The 21,133-nt window shown below is 47.5% G+C and overlaps 1 protein-coding gene across 5 annotated transcripts in view; it reads right to left on the minus strand.

Annotated features, from left to right (window-relative positions):
- LOC141258108 (uncharacterized) overlaps window positions 1–21,133 on the minus strand; it is a 413,089-nt gene that overhangs the window by 22,424 nt on the left and 369,532 nt on the right. For all 5 annotated transcript variants that reach the window (XM_073673114.1, XM_073673115.1, XM_073673117.1 and 2 more), the window contains 2 exons: window positions 12,355–12,465; window positions 7,353–7,432 (listed from right to left, as the gene is read on the minus strand). In XM_073673114.1, coding sequence (XP_073529215.1) covers window positions 7,353–7,432; window positions 12,355–12,465 — 191 coding nt within the window. The remainder of the gene's footprint in view (window positions 1–7,352; window positions 7,433–12,354; window positions 12,466–21,133) is intronic.

Consider the following 21,133-nt stretch of genomic DNA (forward strand, 5'->3'; position numbering starts at 1 on the left):
TCCTCGAATTCCCTGCGGAAGATTCTGGCAGGCCTGAAGAAGAGGGGGCGTAAGGGGGGAGGTACTGTAACATACCTGGCGGCGTCCTTGCATGGTGGTCCATCTCCCACTGTGCAAGAGAGCGCACTTGATCTCCTGTCCAGAGTGTCTCTCTGGCTTCCCTCCATGCTGTCTGTTTGTGTCTGTCTCTGCTGCTTAAGGGCGGCGCCCGATCACTTCCTGCTTTTTGTACCTGCTGTGGGTCACACCCCTTGTGCGTCCTCAGCCTATTGCTGTCTGACACTTGGTATATAGCTCAGCAGCTCCCTTCTATCCCTGCCTGAGCATAAGTGTTTCTTTCAGTGTGTGCTTGCACTCTGAAGGTGCCAGGTCCCGTTCTGTGTTCTCTTGTCTGCCTATCCTGGAGGCTGTATTTCCAGGCCTGTCTGAACACGCTCCTAGCCTGTTCCTCCTGCCTTCTAGGGGCCGATTACCTAGACCCGTTCCTGTATCTTGTCTGACCTGTCTGAACACGCTCCTAGCCTGTTCCTCCTGCCTTCTAGGGGCCTATTACCTAGACCTGCTCCTGTATCTTGTCTGTCCTGTCTGAACACGCACCTTGCCTGTTCGTCCTGCCTCTCTGGGGGCCGTATTCCCAGACCCGCTCCTGTATTCCACTGCAGTGTCGGTCTCCTCCGTACACTCAGTTCCAGTCTGAACTCTCTCCTATCCTTTACCTGTTTTGCCTCTATGTCCGTTCCCTTCCTTTTTCTGCAGAGTCTGAACTCGTACCTAACTCCTGCTTGTTGTCTCTGTACTCCCGTTTGTGAGTTTGTGGTCCACTCGCTACTTCTCTGCTAGTACCCTGTGGGTGTCTGGCTCTGCCTTTCCCTTCCTGTCTGTTCCATGTGAACAGAGCCCTGTCCCCCCTACTCAGCCTAGCCTGCTCTGACTCCTTTGCTCACCGCTCCGGTGGTTCTAGCCTGCTCTGACTCCTTTGCTCACCGCTCCGGCGGTTCTAGCCTGCCCTGCTTCTGCCCGCTGCTCCGGCAGTCCTGTCCTGCCCTGCTTCTGCCCGCTGCTCCGGCAGTCCTGTCCTGCCCTGCTTCTGCCCGCTGCTCCGGCAGTCCTGTCCTGCCCTGCTTCTGCCCGCTGCTCCGGCAGTCCTGTCCTGCCCTGCTTCTGCCCGCTGCTCCGGCAGTCCTGTCCTGCCCTGCTTCTGCCCGCTGCTCCGGCAGTCCTGTCCTGCCCTGCTTCTGCCCGCTGCTCTGGCAGTCCTGTCCTGCCCTGCTTCTGCCCGCTGCTCCGGCAGTCCTGTCCTGCCCTGCTTCTGCCCGCTGCTCCGGCAGTCCTGTCCTGCCCTGCTTGTGCTCGCTGCTCCTGCAGCCCCGTCCTGCTCTGTTCTTGCCCACCGCTTCGGGCGTTCCCTCTCTGCTGTGGTTGTCTACCGCATCTGCGGTTCTGTGACCCAGTCTGTACTGGGTCTTAACCTTTCTGTGCTCCAGCCCGTCCTTTCGGCCAGTACCTCCCTGCCTGCATACTCGCCTGTATCCACCCATCTGCATACCTGCCGTGTTTGCTTATATCCACCAGTCTGTGCCAGCCTAACCTGCCTGTTCCTGAGTCCCAGTGTGTACTGGGTCCTATCCCGCCTGTGTTCCTACCTGCTAGTGCCTCCCTGTCTGCACTCTAGCTGTGCTTGCCTGTACCCCTCTACCTGTATTGTTCCTGAGTCCCAGTGTGTACTGGGTCCTATCCCGCCTGTGTTCCTACCTGCTAGTGCCTCCCTGTCTGCACTCTAGCTGCGCTTGCCTTTACCCGCCTGCCTGCATACCAGTCGTGCCTGCCTATACCCTCCAGTCTGTGTGCCAGCCTACCAGCCTGTTCCTGTATTCCCCTGTGTGGGTCAACAGCCGTGTCCGGGGTCTGTCCTGGAGTAGCACCTGGTCCCTCTGCTCGGTTCCTCCTTGGTGCACTGGCGTCGTATGCCGTCGTGCGACCCTGGTCGGATCGGGTGAATACTTAGTCACGCCCCTCCAGGCATTCACTCTCCGGCACGGTCCAGTGGAATCACTACTATCACACGCACACGCCGCTCAGCCCGGGCGTGTGCATAACACCTGGTAGAGGCAGATGGTTTTTGAAAGCTGATGGCCGTCTCAGTTCCCCAGTACCAGTTGCTCAGTCTCCATAACTTCTCTAAGAAAGCTGTGCCTACATACACAAGCATGTCACAGACAACATCACCCATTCCTTGACCAAATCTGTCTGCCAAGGTGATTTTCACCACAGACACCTGAACGAGTAAGCATGGCCAGGGGCGTTATATCTCACTAACTAGGCACTGGGCACTCTGATGGCTGTGGGGGCAGGCGGGGAAGGGGCTGCTCCACAAATCTTGGAATCCTCAAGGCTTGCAGGACAAACCTCTGTATTTCGCTCTTTGTCCACTACCTCCTCCACCTACTCTATGGCCTCCACCAGTGCCCTCAACCTCTGCTTTAAAGAGACATGCATTCCAACAGTGCAGAGCAAATCCCCACCACCTCCGTTCTGCATAGCCAGGGCTCACAGCAATCAGACAGTCTTAAAATTAATATGCCTTGGAGATCGCAGACACACAGGCGAAGAGTCGTGGACAGCTCTCCAGGCTGAGTTTGTGCAATGGCTGTCTCCGCTGAACCTGGAGCCAGGGAAGGCCGTGTGTGATAACTGTGCGAACCTGGTGGCAGCCCTACACTGAGGCAACCTCACACACGTGCCTTGCATAGCTCACATCCTCAACCTGATGGCACAGCAATTTCTCCTCCACTATCCTGGCATTGATGCGCTGCTGCAGAATGCATGCAAAGTGTTCGCACCCCTGAGGTCATCGACTTGCATCGATAAAGAGGCCTTTGTCCATGCCAGTTAACCCATTGATATGCGATGTGCCGACACTGTGGAATTCAACTTTGCACATGTTGCAGCGACTGTGGCAGCAGCAACGAGCCCGACACAGTATGCCATGTCATATAGCCTAGGCAGTATGGACGTGGCGCATATCAGGTTTATAGAGTGGACACAGAATAAGGACCTCTGCATCCTTCTGCAATTTCGAAATGGCTACTAACATGGTTAGCACTGAAGATGCCATCATCAGCATCACTATTCCAGTCATCTACATGTGGGAACAGACTTTGAATAGCCTGTGGGAGGAGGTGGCGGTCCCAGAGGAAGAGGAGGAAGCAGAGTAGGATGTTGAAGGAATAACAATGTCTAAAAGTTCCAGACCGTCGTCACACAGGCGGGTGCAAAGGGAGGATGGATTACAGCCATCGAGGGGGCTGGTGATACCAGACAAACAGTTAGTGAAGGTGCTGGAGCCAAGGAACAAATGGAGGAGGAAGAGGAGATGGGTGAGCAACAGTCAGGAGATGAAGAGAATAATCATCCCTTCTCTGTTGTTCGTGGTTGGCGGGAGGGGATGGAGGAAATAATCATCAGTGTTACCCAGCGACCAAGACAGCATGGCCTTGGACCTTATGGAAGAGCCCAACATATGAGTACCGTCTTTTCTTCACTATCTGCAATATGATCCCCGTATGGTTACGATTCTAAACAACGCTGACTACTGGGTTGCCACTCTGTTACATCCACATTATAAGAGTAAATTTTTCTAGTTGCTTCACGCCCTGGAAAGGGACCCGTGAATGCTGGAGTATTGGAATACGCTTTTCACAACCTTAAGAGAGGTTTTCCCCAAGACAGCAATGAGGCACACAGTGTATATCGCAGCTCTAGACTTCCAACCTTCGGCACATCAATTCATTAACGCCAAAACATTATCAGCAGCAGTAGGAGCAGCAGCAGCAGTGTAAGTGGCAGAAGCAATTTCTTGAGTCCTTTCACACATTTTTTTAGACCAGCTCGTGCACCAGCACAACAGAGTAAAAGTCTGGTATGTGGTGAAAGACTGGAGAGGTTGGTGCAGGAGTAACTAGAGCTCAATATTAATAACATCAGGGAGGGTTTGGACCCTTTTACATTTTGGTCTTCAAAAATGGAAGAGTGGCCTGAGCTCACCTGTCACACCTTGAAGGTTTTATCATGCCAGCATTCTCTGAGAACGTGTCTTCAGCACTGCTGGTGGTGTCCTGACAGATAAGCGCAGTTGGCTGTCCCCTGAAAGTGTAGACCGCCTAACTGTCATCAAGATGAACAAGTCATGGATCTCCAAGGACTTTTTCACCCCAATTGCAGACTGTACAGACTTTAGCGTGGCTTCTGTGCCTGCTGTTGCTGCTGCAGATGTTAGCAATAATTTTTGGAAATGAGAACACTCCTGCTTGGGTCTCCATCTGCTGAGTTGGCTGTAGTGGAAGAGGTGTCGGTCCTAATTATACTATTTCTACTCTAGTGAAATTGATGCCACTTCGGTACTTTTGTGGTTTTGTACCAAAGGAACAAGAATAACCAAGATCTTCTTTATGCCACATTCAGAAATAAAATTCTTGGAGAGTCCAATATTTTGTCCCATTCTTCCCTATCTGTTCTTCTTACATTCACTTCCCACTCTTCTTTAATAGGCTCCATTATGTCACCAATTTGTTTAGACAACAGTTTTTCATTTGCTATTCCTATTACTCTTTTTGTGGATTTGGATTTGACAATATGCTCTAAAGCTGCTGGGGGTCCTATATCTAGATCTGCTCTAACTTTAGTCTGAAGAGTATGTCAAAGTTTGAGAAACTGAAAAAACATGTTATTAGTAGAATTGGTGTGAATTGATTTAAAGCACACAGTCCGGCAGTCAGAACAGTAATAAGTGGCTGTTTTAGAGCCTTGAGCACTACCTCCTACCTCCCAGGTATCCACAGTTCTTCTTCTGATTAGCCACCTTGGCATGAAATTGTGTGACTCATTCTGTATCATCTTTAGTTATTAGGTAAAGTAAATGCCTCATTGAGCTGTTGAAAGCTCTTCAAAGCACCTCAATTGAACAACATATATATATAAGTATTTTAACTCCTTTACTTTCTACTCTTGAAGGCCTTCTAGCTAATATATGTCCCACATTTGTGGGTTTTGCAATAGTGATGTATAATTTGTGCATCCTTCTAGACCTAACAGTTTCTTGCTAGCCCACCACACTTTATGCATTAAGAGTAAAACTTTGTTCTCTTCTGCTAAAGTTTTCAGCTTATAACTTTACAGAGCCTCTACTTTTAAAATACCCCCTGAATGTTTCACTAGAGTTCCACTTAATCACACAACCACTCAGTTAGGCTGCTAATAAATAAACCCACACTTTAGGTAATGCCAAGATTCCTTCTTCCTTTGGTAGCTGAAGTATTTCTAGTTGGATTCTTATGCAAATTGTCTCTTCAGAGAGGAAGAGAACTAGAACTCTATAGCGCCACGAGTTTTGCAATATGACTTAGGATAAAAGCCAAATCAGAATCGAAATTTGCAAACACGGTGTTTTGGTATATTGCCCCTTGTCAGTGCAAAGTATGAGATCTGATTTGGCTGGGTGAGAGGCTCTGGACTAAGGTCTAAGGGTCGATAGTGACTAATAGGATCGCTGCTTCCAACTGGTGGTGCTATAGAGTTCTAGTCCTCTTCCACTCAGAAGAGGCAATTTGAATATTTAATTTCCCAGAGGAGCATCACATGATGAATAAGCCTCCTTACACTGGCATGCCAGAGCTGGTATGTTACTCTCCACAAGGAAAAATGTTACCCCTTAAGCCACGGCCCCACTATCAGTATTCGGCCAGTATTTGATCAGTATTTTTTCTCAGGCGTGGGAGCGAAAACCAGGTGAGGAACAATCAGAGAAAAAGTATAAGAGAAACAAGTGCACCAATTCTGCATTTATCACCCACTCCTCGTTTTGGCTCCCACTCCTGAGAAAAAATACTGACCAAATACTGATAGTGGGGACGTGACCTCAGTTGGATTCTTGGAATTCTCCTTTTATGTGACGCTCAGACGTCTGGTGTAAGCCCCTTTTAGTTTACCCTGGGTGTTGGGGGACTCGGTGTCGGGTCCTGTGATGGAGAGGTGGGATGTAGCCGTGGCCCAGACCCGACCCGTGCTCAGGGCCATCACATTAAAAGAAGATAGTGAGGGCTTATCCGGGTTGAGTGGCTAACTAACGACTACGCAACCTGTGGTGGCTGGTGAAGGGCCACCAGCGCCGCTGCAGTCCGCTGAGGCATGGTGTTATGGTGGCCGGAGTTCTTATTACTCCCCACAGGCGGAGCAAGGCCTCAGGGCAGAGGGACAGGAGGATGGGGGTAGTAGTAGAGGATGTCAGGTGCCGCGTCCCGCGGTGTGTCGCAGAAATAACAGTCCGGAGGCCATAGGGGTGAACTTCCAAGGCTTTACTCACTTTAGAGATGGTAGTAGGAAGGTGACTCCCTGCTCCCCGCGGAGTCCTGCGGTCACCAGGGACGGGGGTCCGACAACCTCCGAGTAAGTCCAGCATTCAGTCGGGACCCTACTGCAGAGTGTTCCTGAACTACAGACCGAATCCTTTCCTGTCCGTGTGTATGTAAATAGGCCAGGACTCCTTCTGAGCTCCTCTCAGAACAAGGGTACGGGTGGCAGCTCCGCTCCATCCGATACCCGGTGGGATCCTCTGGGCCTACCGGGCTTTCCCGTCCAGGACGTAGAGTAGCAAGGTCGGGTGTCGGGGGCTGGTACCCCTCTTGCAGCCGGAGTCCCTCTGAATATATCAGGTTGGCGAGGACAGGTGGCGTACACCGCTCCGTCTGCATCCTGCCTGGGATCCATTTGCTGTGGAGCCACACTGTTAAGCTCTGGGCCTTCTTGATCCTGGTCCTTGGCCGGGTTGAGACATTCCTTGTCTACAATCTACCTCTCATCCCAAGGCCAGGGTATGAGGGCTGTGCCCCTTGCCGGTGCAGGCCCACACAGGATCTGTGCTCCGGGAGGGAGGTCACATTACACACAGTAGTTGACAGCAACCAAGACCGCCAAAGAACCAAGATCAATGATGGCTTTTTATTAAATATGAAATTTAAAGTGTAACTAACTTGTAAGTCCTCCACCCTCACCCACTAACTGGTTCCCCTAACTCTTGGTTCCCCAGTCTCCCTGTAACCAGGGGAGCAGCACCTAGTGCATACTAGCTCCCTCTGGTGGAGAAATGTGGTGTTGGATGCAAAAGGTTGGGTCATGACTATCACACTGGCCTTACCTCAGAGGAGGAACACCACACTCCATTAGAGAAGTGCAGCATCCCTGTGGCGGTCGAACCTTCAGGGGCACCACATTTACATGCTATATCTCTAAATACATTATGGATTCTCCTGAACCATTACTTTGGAATCCAAATTATTGGTGCAAATTCTAAATGTTACCTTCAATATTAATAACTGTTCTCTTTCTTTTGCATTTAGCGGTGATGAGAAATTCAGAGTTATAAACAAGCTTGCCCGATCTGTGGAGAAAAAGAAACATAATTTCCCTTATAATTACATAAAAAGAGCATGAGCGGTAATGACAACACAAATTGGATTGACACAAACTGTTTTTCAGAAGTGTGTATTATAGATCTATGAATCTCTCAGTTTGGCTCCTTAGACCAGTCAGACAAGGACTTAAAGGAGTTGTCCAGTCCAAACCATAAGTCTGTAGTCACTCTGTGAGACTGCAGACTTATGAATCCCCTTAGTGCACGCACTTTGAACTGTGGAGATTTGCCGGTTTCTGAGTCGGGACCAGTGGGCGCGGCCTCGCTCTCCATAAACTTATATGGAGCAAGGCTAAGCCCTCTAGTCAGCCACATCCACTGGTCATCCACGTCATTAGACAGGGCACACCTCACTCAATACAAGTTTATGGAGTAAGGCCATGCCCACTGGCCGGGAATATGTATAACTCATACAGTGGTGGCCAAAAGTATTCTGTCAGATAATACTCAGTTTCTTCCTGAAAATGATTGCAATCACAAAGTCTTTGGTATTATTATCTTCATTTAATTTGTCTTCAATGAAAAAACACAAAAAGAATTGTCCTAAAGCCAAATTGGATATAATTCCACACCAAACCTAAAAAAGGAGGTGGACAAAAGTACTGGCACTGTTTGAAAAATCATGTGATGCTTCTCTAATTCGTGTAATTAACAGCACCTGTAACTTACCTGTGGCACCTAACAGGTGTTGGCAATAACTAAATCACACTTGCAGCCAGTTAACATGGATTAAAGTTGACTCAACCTCTGTCCTGTGTCCTTGTGTGTACCACATTGAGCATGGAGAAAAGAAAGAAGACCAAAGAACTGTCTGAGGACTTGAGAAAACAAATTGTGAGGAAGCATGAGCAATCTCAAGACTACAAGTCCATCTCCAAAGACCTGAATGTTCCTGTGTCTTCCGTGCGCAGTGTCATCAAGAAGTTTAAAGCCCATGGCACTGTGGCTAACCTCCCTAGATGTGGACGAAAAAGAAAAATTGACGAGAGATTTCAACGCAAGATTGTGCGGATGGTGGATAAAGAACCTCGACTAACATCCAAACAAGTTCAAGCTGCCCTGCAGTCCGAGGGTACAACAGTGTCAACCCGTACTATCCGTTGGGGTCTGAATAAAAAGGGACTGTATGGTAGCATACCCAGGAAGACCCCACTTCTTACCCCGAGACATAAAAAAGCCAGGCTGGAGTTTGACAAAACTTACCTGAGAATACCTAAAACGTTTTGGAAGAATGTTCTCTGGTCAGATGAGACAAAAGTAGAGCTTTTTGGCAAAAAGCATCAACATAGAGTGAACAGGAAAAAAAAAGAGGCATTCAAAGAAAGGAACACGGTCCCTACAGTCAAACATGGAGGAGGTTCCCTGATGTTTTGGGGTTGCTTTGCTGACTCTGGCACTGGACTGCTTGACCGTGTGCATGGCATTATGAAGTCTGAAGACTACCAACAAATTTTGCAGCATAATGTAGGGCCCAGTGTGAGAAAGCTGGGTCTCCCTCAGAGGTCATGGGTCTTCCAGCAAGACAATGACCCAAAACACACTTCCAAAAGCACTATAAAATGGTTTGAGAGAAAGCACTGGAGACTTCTAAGGTGGCCAGCAATGAGTCCAGACCTGAATCCCATAGAACACCTGTGGAGAGATCTCAAAATGGCAGTTTGGAGAAGGCACCCTTCAAATATCAGGGACCTGGAGCAGTTTGCCAAAAAAGAATGGTCTACAATTCCAGCAGAGCATTGTAAGAAACTCATTGATGGTTACCGGAAGCGGTTGTTCGCAGTTATTTTGGCAAAAGGTTGTGCAACCAAGTATTAGGCTGAGGGTGCCAATACTTTTGTCTGGCCCATTTTTGGAGTTTTGTGTGAAATGATCAATGATTTGATTTTTGCTTCATTCTCTTTTGTGTTTTTTCCTTGCAAGCAAATTAAATGAAGATAATCATACCAAAGAATTTGTGATTGCAATCATTTTCAGGAAGAAACTGAGCATTATCTGACAGAATTGCAGGGGTGTCAATACTTTTGGCCACCACTGTACATACCCTCCGATCCCGACTCCGGTGAATTTACCCAGCGCACAATGCGTGCGCTGGGGTAATTCTTAACTCTGCTGTCACACACAGTGACTGTAGACTTATTGATTTTGACCGCACAACTGCTTTAAATGTGTAACACGAGTGCTCAAAACCAATCATCATTTTTGCATAGCATTGTACATTTTAAGCTAGAACATCCACTGGACATTTATTTAAGCTAGATTTTATTACTATATGACAATACTACAATCTTTTTTTAGCACTAGCTTTTATACATTACGGGCAGACATAAGCTACTTAGGCAGGAAATTTAATAATACAGTGATCCCTCAAGTTACAATATTAATTAGTTGAAACAATTGTAACTTAAAACAATTTTCCACCACCATAACAGATGTGACTACACATTTCTGCAGAGCACTTTGGTAATTCTGAACCACACAATTCATACCCTTCCATTAATATTGGATAATCTTTAAAAATTTAAATTTGCAAGCTTGATGAATTTTTTTTTTAAATTTGATTTGTGGATCATCGATTTGCTAAAAATCAAAAGTCCTGAAAAGCTTCCAATTGCCCTGTAAAGACGTGTATGACACTCTGAGATCTCCTAAAACTGTATCCAATCCTTTTCTCTAATGAAAACACAGCCTTGGTTTTGTCAAAGTGACCTAAAAATTAATGGCTATAGGGAACTGGATGGTAACTAGTGGAAACCCAACAGCTTGTTCGTCACATACGAATCTTAATCCAAGAAGTGCTTTCACATACTATCTGTATAATTTGTTCATTGTTTTATGTCTCTTTATCCCTATCTCTAAGGCTAACTGCGATCTACAGTCATGGCCAAAAGTATTGAGAATGAGACAAATAGTAATTTTTCCAAAGTTTACTGCTTCATTTTTTGTAATGGCAATTTGCATATACTCCTGAATGTCAAAGAGTGATCAGCTTAACAGCAATTACTGTACTTGCAAAGTCAATATTTGCCCAGAAAATGAACTTTAACCCCCAAAACACATTTCAACATCATTGCAGTCCTGCCTTAAAAGGAGCAGCTAACATTGTTTTAGTGATTGATCCATTAACACAGGTGTGGGTGTTGATGAGGACAGGGCTGGCGATCAATCAGTCATGATTAAGTAAGAATGACATCACTGGACACTTTAAAAGGAGGCTGGTTCTTTGTATCATTGTTTCTCTTCAGTTAACCATGGTTATCTCTAAAGAAACACGTGCAGCCATCATTGCACTGCACAAAAATGGCCTAACAGGGAAGAGTATCGCAGATACAAAGATTGCACCTCAGTCAACAATCTATCGCATCATCAAGAACTTCAAGGAGAGAGCTTCCATTGTTGTCAAAAAGGCTCCAGGGCGCCCAAGAAAGACCAGCAAGCTCCAGGACCGTATCTTAAAACTGTTTCAGCTGCGGGATCGGACTACCAGCAGTGCCGAGCTTGCTCAGGAATGGCAGCAGGCTGGTGTGAGTGCTTCTGCACTCACTGTGAGGCGGAGACTCTTTGAGCAAGGGCTGGTTTCAAGGAGGGCAGCAAAGAAGCCACTTCTCTCCAGAAAAAACATCAGGGACCGACTGATATTCTGCAAAAGGTACAGGGAGTGGACTGCTGAAGACTGGGGCAAAGTCATTTTCTCTGATGAATCCCATTTTCGATTGTTTGGGACATCTGGAAAACAGCTTATTCGGAGAAGAAGAGGTGAGCGCTACCACCAGTCTTGTCTCATGCCAACTGTAAAGCATCCTGAAACCATTCATGTGTGGGGTTGCTTCTCAGCCAAGGGAATCGGCTCACTCACAGTCTTGCCTAAAAACACAGCCATGAATAAAGAATGGTACCAGAATGTCCTCCAAGAGCAACTTCTTCCAACTGTCCAAGAGCAGTTTGGCGCCCAACAATGCCTTTTCCAGCATGATGAAGCACCTTGCCATAAAGCAAAGGTGATAACTAAATGGCTCATGGAACAAAACATAGAGATTTTGGGTCCATGGCCTGGAAACTCCCCAGATCTTAATCCCATTGAGAACTTGTGGTCAATCATCAAGAGACGGGTGGACAAACAAAAACCAACAAATTCTGGCAAAATGCAAGCATTGATTATGCAAGAATGGACTGCTATCAGTCAGGATTTGGTCCAAAAGTTGATTGAGAGCATGCCAGGGAGAATTACAGAGGTCTTGAAGAAGAAGGGGCAACACTGCAAATATTGACTTGCTGCATTAACTCATTCTAACTGTCAATATAACCTATTGGTACTCATAATATGATTGCAATTATATTTCTGTATGTGATATAAACATCAGACAAACACTAATAAAAACCAGAGGCCAGCAGATCATGTGAAAAAATAATTTTGGAGTCATTCTCAAAACTTTTGGCCATGACTGTATAATGTTCTCTCACTATCCAGATTAACAACAAAATGACTGCTGCGTTGCCTGCTTTAATTTTAATAGAGGCTATGATAGCCCCCCTATTGGTTGTGCTATACCATGTGTTCTGATAGCTGCATGGAAAAGAAGCCATCTGGCCATGGTGGAGGTCATGTGAGTCTTCTCTGGCTGATGCAACATTCTGAAATTTTAAATGGGTGGTGGCAAATTGAGGAGATTCATGCAAAGCGAAATGGAACTTGTTCCATTTCGGCAGTTTCATTGGATCGCTAAAAATTCTAATTCAATTACACTTGCATCGAATCGATTTGCCCTTTTCTATTGGTTGTCCAAGGTAGTACAGAGTGGCCTTCACCAAGTGTTCAAAAGAATATTACCACTATAAATTATAATACACACACATTGATGAAAACCTGGCACAAGAAAAATTTGATTACTCACTGTTTTTAAGAGCACAGATGTAACTTCCTATTGTATTAGTGCAGATTGCATTAGTTGAGCAGGTATTGTTCATCTTGCATTCATCGATATCTTCACAATTGGTTCCATCTCCTAATTAAAGACAAATATGCAATTATTGAGAAAGCCTTGCAACTTACTATAATTAAGGCATGTTCTTACATAGTTTTTTTTGTAGGTAGAAAAACCCAACATAGTTTTCAAAAGAAATTCACTTCAGAAATCTCATTATTTTATATTCATAAACTGTAAGCTTGCGAGCAGGGCCCTCACTCATTTTGATTTGAGATATGCTTATTCTGTATTGTCTGTATAAGTCCCCCCTAAAATTGTAAAGTGCTGCGGAATATTTTGGCGCTATAAAAATAAAAAATTATTATTATATTATTTTTTTTGTGGCTATTTTTTTGTCTAAAACATTTTTTAAAGAGCTTTTCTTCCAGCCTTTTGAATTGACAGTGCCAAATATGGAGGAGATTTCATTGGGATTCTGAACTAAAGAAGTAATGTCACTTATTTTTTTCCACAGTGAAGATTTCAAAACTCTGATGAAGGAAACTGCCTATGTTTCCGAAACGCGTAGGTTCTGGTCCAGTTAGGCCAACGTACTAGTGCTAACTATGTGCCAGTCACATGCAGTGACGTCACGCAGGTCCTCCTGACTTGCCTTCAGCGTGCGCAATAGAGAGAACAGCAGGGTGATCAGAGTCACCGGCTGGGACTCCATACCCGTCCTCTCTCCCTGCGCCTTCACCACCGCAACCGCCCATATCTAGAGGATCTACACTATGGCTTTCCAGCTTCACAGCTGTAAAGGACCACGCTTCTCCAGACTGTGATCCTTCGGACCCGACTCTTAGCCAAACGCCGGCAGCTTCTCTGCATACCAGGACTGCCTCCCAGGACAAAACTACCATTAAACACCGGGAGACAGACATATCCAGCACTCCTTACTCACCGCACGCCGGCTAGGATCCGATATCAGAGCTGTGCATTTCAAAGGACACCAAACAGTAAGGCTATATTCACTTATAGCAACGCAGCACAGTTATTCAATATACTAGTATTAAGGCATATTAAAAAGCGTGCTTGTCACACGCTATTGAGGATAATACCCCCCTTTTTGATCATACTTTAGGTAGTAATACCACAGAATCTACAGGGGACTCATATTATTATCACTAAAAAAAGGGAAACCCAGGACCTCCTACTCCTGTACGCTACCAGTGACTAAAGCTACAAAAAAGGGACTCCTTTCATTAACAGGTACGATTCCCAACTAGAATCACTACTAAGTGAGCCAGCCTCATAACCCCCCCCACCTTTTACCATCTTCTTACTCATAGGACTCTTCAGTAGTGTTGAGCCACCCCCGTAGTGTTCGAGTTCGGTTCGGTTCGTCGAACACCCGTGTGTTCGCCGAACTGTTCGTCGAACTGTTCGTCGAACACCTTCGAACACCGTTAAAACCAATGGCAGGCAAACAAAAACACATAGAAACACATAGAAAACACCTTCAAAGGTGTCCAAAAGCTGACAAACTGCTCAGAAGACACAACTAACACATGGAAAAGTGACAAGTACATATAGTCATGCGAAAAGAAAAGAGGTGGAGGAGTAAAAGGAGGGGGAGACACAGATATAGGCATGTCATGCCCTTCTAAAATCCAAAAAGTGAGAAGCCGAGACGGCCAGTCCGCTCCTGCCCGTGCCACCTCCGTGTCGCCGGGTTTGTGCCAGAGCCGCGGTGAACCCTGACGGCCAGCCCCCCTCTCCCAATACTGGTGCCTGTCCGCTGGTGGGTCGAGAGAGCCCCCCTGTGGTGGAGGCAGCTCTAAGCTTTTTAATTTAAATTGTCCCTCTAATTTGAATGAATACACTTTAAATCCATTTACAAGGATCTATTGGAGGGCAAGTCTCATGCCAGCAGCCGCGTAATTCCAGCTCCAGTAGCGTCCACTAAAGCTGCTGCAGTTAAAAAGCTTTTATAAGGATCGAGCTCGGCTGTCCACCGCAAGGCATCCTAGTGCCAGTCCCAGCCCCTATGCCTTCTGGTGCCTCCTGATGCTCTTCACTAAGTATCCCGTGGTCCCGAAGCATTTCCTTTGAAAAAATTAAGTGTCCAAACTACAGGTGGTGTAGCTTGCTTAACAGCCGGGATAATCCGCTGACTAGCAGACACTGCTACTAGGCACAAAGTATTTCCTGGGCTAGATGCAGTTAAAAATTTGTAAGTAGATACTCTCGTTGGATGCTGAGAAAGCATTCCATAGAGTCTCCTGGCACGCCATATATGATTCTCTTAAAAAACTTGGGGTAGGGGTCTAGGGGACCCTTTTATAGCCAAAATCACGGCCCTGTATCACAATACGTCACCTAGGCTGAAGATAAATGGAACTGTAGCACCGAGGGCTCGGTTGCTACAGACGTATTGCACCTCACCCAGAGGTGTGATATCTCACTCTCAGATAAGGATGGAGTGTGGATCAGGACCCGACACCTGCATGCATTACACCACATTGCCGTGGGGCAGGGCGACCAATATGCCCCTGAGATGGGCACGACAGTCCCTGTCCCTGGCTGGAGTGGGGGGAGGGAACACTGAGGAAGGGGAACCCTGCAGTGCAGGAGCAGGGAGGAAGCAGTTCCTGGGTGCATTGAGAAGGGAGTATAAAAGGTGGGCACCATCTTAGTTCAGTGCAGAGAAGTCTGAGCAGAAGTGGCAGGGAGCAGGGGCTCTGCATGAGCTCTGCTCCGGAGGCGGGCCTAGTAACAGAGGCCCAGGCCTGCAAGAGGGAGAAGGAAGGAAGAGGAGCGGAGAAGGCTCCAGGAACGAGGAATGAAGGGATCCCAGGGGTGCGGACGGGCGAGTCGCCACCGCACGCCCGAATCCACCTGCGTGGAGGGGTCAGGCCAAAGGGGGAGACCGGTCCCCGAACTAGTGGAGGCAGGAAACGACCCTCAGCTAGAAACCGGAGGCTCTGACATTTTATGTGGCGCAGCCCCTTGCTCCACCCGCTAGGAAGGCACCACATAGGGTCAGGGAAACTGGCGCCAAGTTTACCAAGAGGAGGCCCGAGGCAGCCGGACAGAAGTGTTGGTAAGAAAGGCCAGACAAAGGACACACAAAGGGGGTCCTGTGAAGCGCTCCAAAGTTATCTGGGAGTTGTCTGAGCCCCTCACCTGGTGAGCACAGTACGACGTGGGCAGCCGTTACCTGCAGACGTGGTCTGGATAATAAGAACTGTGAGTAAAGGCCCTGAACTGCATCACTGACTCCGTGTCATTACTGCTGCTGCCCTGCACCATCACCCCCATCCTCCGCATACACTGCCCTGAGGCTATACTCCTCCCGTGGGGAGTTATGCTACGCTCTGCTGCACCCACAACACCAGCCTTAGCGGTCTGCCCTGTAGCGGCGGTTCACTCTGACCGCAATCCACGGGTGGCGTAGTCGGACATTTAAACATCAAAACCACATAAATAGTTCCGCCACTGGTTTGACCGCCCTGAGCCACGGAACCGGATCGCCGCCACGAAGACTACAACCACCAGCATCCACCAAAAAGGGTCCGGCTCCGGGTGTCCCAAGGCCCAGGGGGTGCGTCAGAACATTTTCATCACCTTTCACAATCACCAATGGGACAAGGCAGGGATGTCCTCTGTCCCCTCTCTTATACATCCTAGTGACGGAGCACCTGCTCTCATCAATTCGCCATAACCCCAATATTAGGTGGATTGAGGTGGGAGGCACCGAGTACAAGTGCTCTCTATTTGCTGATGATGTCCTAGTATATATCACTCAATCACATATATCCATCCCTGCTGTTATGGCTGAAATAGATCACTTTGTTACATGGTAAAATTTTAAAATCAATGCAGCGAAGTCTGAGGCCCTCGATGTCTCCCTCCCTAAATCCATATAGGATTCCATCCAGTCCAACTTTCCCTTTGCCTGGCCCTCACAGGGTATCAAATACTTAGGAATTCCTATTCATAGAGACCTCTCCCATCTATGTTATCTTAATTTTGGGCCCTTTATTGAACAATTCCATACAGACCACGGTTGGCAAGTTAGAACTGTAAGATTCACTACGTGAACCACTGGTGTTTTGTGGAAAAGCACATGTACACCGCGTTCCAAATTATTATGCAAAAAGTGTTTAGGAGTGATAAGGGAAGAATTTGTTTGTTTGTCAGTTAAACTCATTGATGGTGATGTGTGTCAGGGCTCTTTATATCACTGTAAGCAATTGCAGACACCTGTGCTAATTAGTTTGGCAGGTGTGTCCAATGAAAGGCAAGACTACTTAAGAAGGCTCTCTCACATTATTAAGCAGCCTACATTTTCTGCCAAAATGGGAAAGAAAAAGGATGTGTCGGCTGCTGAGAAGCAACAAATTGTGGAGTGTTTAGGTCAAGGCATGACTACAATCAACATTGTGCTATGATCAGGATGAAGTGTCTTGGCAATCAAGAAGTATGTAGCTGATTCACAGTACACACGTGTGCGTGCTGATAAGGGCAAATTGAGGACTCTTTCCTACAGGCAATTACGTCAGGTTGAAAGAGCAGCGGCAAAAAAGCCTTGTCATAGCAGCAGACAAGTTTTTGAAGCTGCTTGTGCCACCAACGTCCCCCGAACAACAAGATGCAGGGTCCTTCAGAGGTTTGCAGCTGTGCATACGCCATCCTGTCGACCTCCTCTATCCACTTCACACAAGCAGAAACGGCTCCAGTGGGCCAAACATTACATGAAGACTGATTTCAAAACTGTTTTGTTCACGGATGAGTGCCGTGCAGCGCTCGATGGTCCAGATGAATGGAGTGGAGGATGGCTGGTTGATGGACACCCCACGCAAACACGGCTACAGCGCCAACAAGGAGGAGGTGGAGTAATGTTTTGGGCTGGAATCATGGGGAGAGAGATTGTCGGCCCCTTTAGGATCCCTGAAGGCGCTAAAGATGAACTCCATAATGTATGTGGATTTTCTCAAACAGCACTTCCTGCCATGGTTCAAGAAGAAGAACCGTGTATTTCACAGCAAGATCATTTTTCTGCATGATAATGCACCATCTCATGCTGCACATAAAACATCTGCATCTCTGGCTGATATGGGCATAAAAGGGGACAAACTTATGGTGTGACCCCCATGCTCCCCTGACCTCTACCCCATTCAGAACCTTTGGAGCATCATTAAAAGGAGTGTCTATGATGGCGGGAGGCAGTTCACATCTAAGCAACAGCTCTGGGAGGGTATTCTGTCCTCATGCAAAACAATTGAAGCAGAAACCATCCAAAACCTGACAAATTCAATGGACGAGAGAGTTCAGAAGCTCCTTTCGAACAAGGGGTCCTATGTGAAAATGTAACATCACCTAGAATAAAGTTTTGAGTTGAAAACTGTTTGTTTTCAGTTTCTAACAACCTGCTAATGCTTATAATTTCAAAAATGACCATTTTTTTGGTCTTTATTAAAATGAAAAGGTTGATCGAAAAGTTTGGGGGATCTAAGAGTGTGGCAACCCAGTAGTCATGATTACTTCGAATTCTGACAATATGAGGGTCATGCTGCAGGTAGTGCAGCAAGAAGGCACTTATGTGTCTTGCGCATCTCGGAGCCCCAAAATTATTTTCCGGGCTAGATGCAGCTAAAAATTATTTTTAATTTTAAATCTGGTGAAGCTTATTATAGATGGCCTAATAGGATCAGTGCTGCACACTGCTACAAAGCCCAAATTATTTTCCAGTCAAGATACAGATAAACATGATTAGTAATTTGAAAGCTTAAAACGGTTGGTAGGGTGATTTTAACCAATCATCAAGCTTTTACTCTCCCCAGGATGACACAGGGGTAGAAAAGTCGTTTCGGATCCATGATTTGTTCATCTTTATGAACGTGAGTCTGTCTACATTATCAGTGGAGAGCCGTGTGCACTTATCTGTCAGCACACCACCAGCAGCGCTGAACACACGTTCAGACAGAACGCTGGCTGCGGGGCATGACAAGATCTCCAAGGCGTAAGTGGCTAGCTCCGGCCATTTATCCAGATTGGAAGCCCAAAAAGAGCAAGGGTCCAGTGACACAGTCGTGGCTTCAATGTTTACTTGGAGATACTCCTGTACCATCGTCTCTAGGCGTTGACTATGTGTCAGACTTCTTGTCTCCTGTGGCCTTGCAAAGGATGGGCTAAAAAAGTGGTGAAATGATTCCACAAAATTGATGTTACCAGCAGATACTGTGGTTCTGTTACGGTTTGAGTGCTGAACACTTGACGGTCCCACGGTTGGCAAGTTGGAACTGTGAGATTCACTACGTGCACCACTGGTATTTTGTGGAAAAGCACATGTAAGATTCTGCAACAGTCTCTGCTGATACTCCTGCATGCGTGCATCCCTTTCTATGGCAGGAATAATTTCTGCAAATTTACTTTTGTACCAGGGATCTAACAGTGTGGCAACCCAGTAGTCAGGATTATTTCTAATTCTCACAATTCGAGGGTCATGTTGCAGGTAGTGCAGCAAGAAGGCACTCATGTGTGTTGCGCATCCAGGAGCACCAAGTCCCTGTTGTGTTGGTGGCGAGGTAACAATCATGCTTCCTTCCTCTGTCCTCTCCCCCCAACCTCGCACAACAGAAATGTGATCAAGGTCTCCCTCATCTGATGAGTCTTCCATCAGTTCGTCCTCCACTTCTTCCTGGGCTCCTGCACCTTCCTCACTAGTTTGGCTGCTACCATGCGCCCTGGTAAAACCATCTCCCCCACCCTCACATGCCTGCCGCCTTGGTGCTGCCGACCGTCTGGACCTTGCAGATGTTAGCCCTTCCGCATACAACTCCTCCTCCTCTACTTCCTCCACCTCCTCTTGTGCCACCACCTGACTCCGAATTCTGTTTAACATGTGCTCCAGCATGTAAATCACCGGAATAGTCATGCTGATAATGGCATCGTCAGCACTAAACATCTTCGTCGCCATTTCAAAACTGTGCAGAAGGGTGCATAGGTCCCTGATCTGAGACCACTCCTCCAGCGTGATTTGCCCCACCTCTGAATCTCGTTGGCCCAGGCTATACGTCAGAACGTATTGCACCAGGGCTTGTCGGTGCTGCCACAGTCGCTGCAACATGTGCAGAGTTGAATTCCACCGGGTAGGCACATCGCATTTTAGCCGGTGAAGTGGCAGGCCCAACGACTTCTGTAGAGATGTAAGTCGCTGAGCTGCGGGATGCGAACGGCGGAAGTGAGCACACAGCGACCGTGCCCTCTGCAGAAGGCCATCTAGTCTGGGATAGTGGGCTAAAAATTGCTGGACAACCAGGTTCAACACGTGAGCCATACAAGGCACGTGTGTGACATTGCCCCGGCGAAGGGCCGCACCCAGGTTTGCAGCATTGTCGCACACGGCCTTCCCTGGTTTCAGGTCCAGTGGAGACAACCATTCATGAAATTGGTTCTCCAGAGCTGACCACAACTCCTCAGCTGTGTGACTCACATTTCCCAGACATTTCAATGTAAAAACCGCCTGATGACGTTGAGCCCTACTGCCAGCATAGTAAGGAGGTGTGCAGGATCCCTTCTGCGCAGTTAGAAAGCTTGTGGCATGACCAGACAGGCTTTGGGTGCAGGTGGAAGACCGAGAGGAGGTTGAGGAGGCAGAAGCAGTGGAGGAAAAATGACATAAAGAGGATTGACGCACAACTCGTGGGGACGGCAAGACTTGGACAGCAGCCCCTTGTCCTGCTGTCACCATAGTTACCCAGTGCCCAGTCAGCGACATGTAACGCCCCTGTCCATGCCTACTCGTCCAAGTGTCTGTGGTGAAATGCACCCTGTCACACACAGAGTTTCTCAAAGAAGCGGTGATGTTGTGTGCGACATGCTGGTGGAGCGCAGGCACACCTTTCTTTGAGAAGTAGTGCCGACTGGGCATCTGGTACTGGGGCACTGCGACGGACATAAGGTCTCGAAAATCCTCTGTGTCCACCAGGCGGAAAGGCAGCATTTCTGTAGCCAAGAGCTTGCAGATGGTGAAATTCAACCTCTTAGCTTTCTCATGGCTAGGAGGAAATGCTCTTTTACTTGTCCACATCTGAGGGACCGAGGGCTGGCTATTGTGCTTAGACGGGGTTGATAAGGGTGTCCCCGGCAAACTGCCGGTCTGTGAGGAAGATGCAGGCGGACATGTTAGGTTGCCTTGATCCAAAGGTGGTGCTATCGATGTCGGACAGCGCTCAAGACCAGCTGGTGTTACCACCTCCAAAGAAAATGATGACCTGCCAATCACGCTGGCTGTTGCGGGTAAAGAGGTGGCAGGTCTGCGCCCCAAAACAGGTGTGACTGCTGTCCCCCCAGTCACAGAGGATGAAGAGGCCGCGGATGCACAAGATATGGCAGACGGTGGTTGGCCCGGCCGGCTAGACCGCATTGTAGCACACTGAGCTTCCCACTGCAACTTATGCTTCATGTCCATGTGCCGGTTCATGCATGAAGTACTCAAACTATGTATTTTTTGGCCTCTACTTAGCTTTTGCTGACAAATGTTACAGATAACACGAGTTGGGTCATCTTTATCGATCTGAAAAAATGCCCAGGCTATGCAAGGCTTAGCACCCATGCGACCTGAAGAGCCACCACGACTTGTGGTGAGAGGCAGAGTTGTGTTTGAGGATGCAGTTGTTGACGTGCTTCCAGTACTACGTCTCTGTCCAGGAAGGCGCAACCTGACCTCGTCGTCACTAGCATCTTCCTCCACCTCCTC

The sequence above is a fragment of the Phyllobates terribilis genome, unplaced genomic scaffold (assembly GCF_046119375.1).
Source record: "Phyllobates terribilis strain yellow unplaced genomic scaffold, ASM4611937v1 Scaffold_3__8_contigs__length_932513732, whole genome shotgun sequence".
Lineage (NCBI taxonomy): Eukaryota > Metazoa > Chordata > Amphibia > Anura > Dendrobatidae > Phyllobates > Phyllobates terribilis.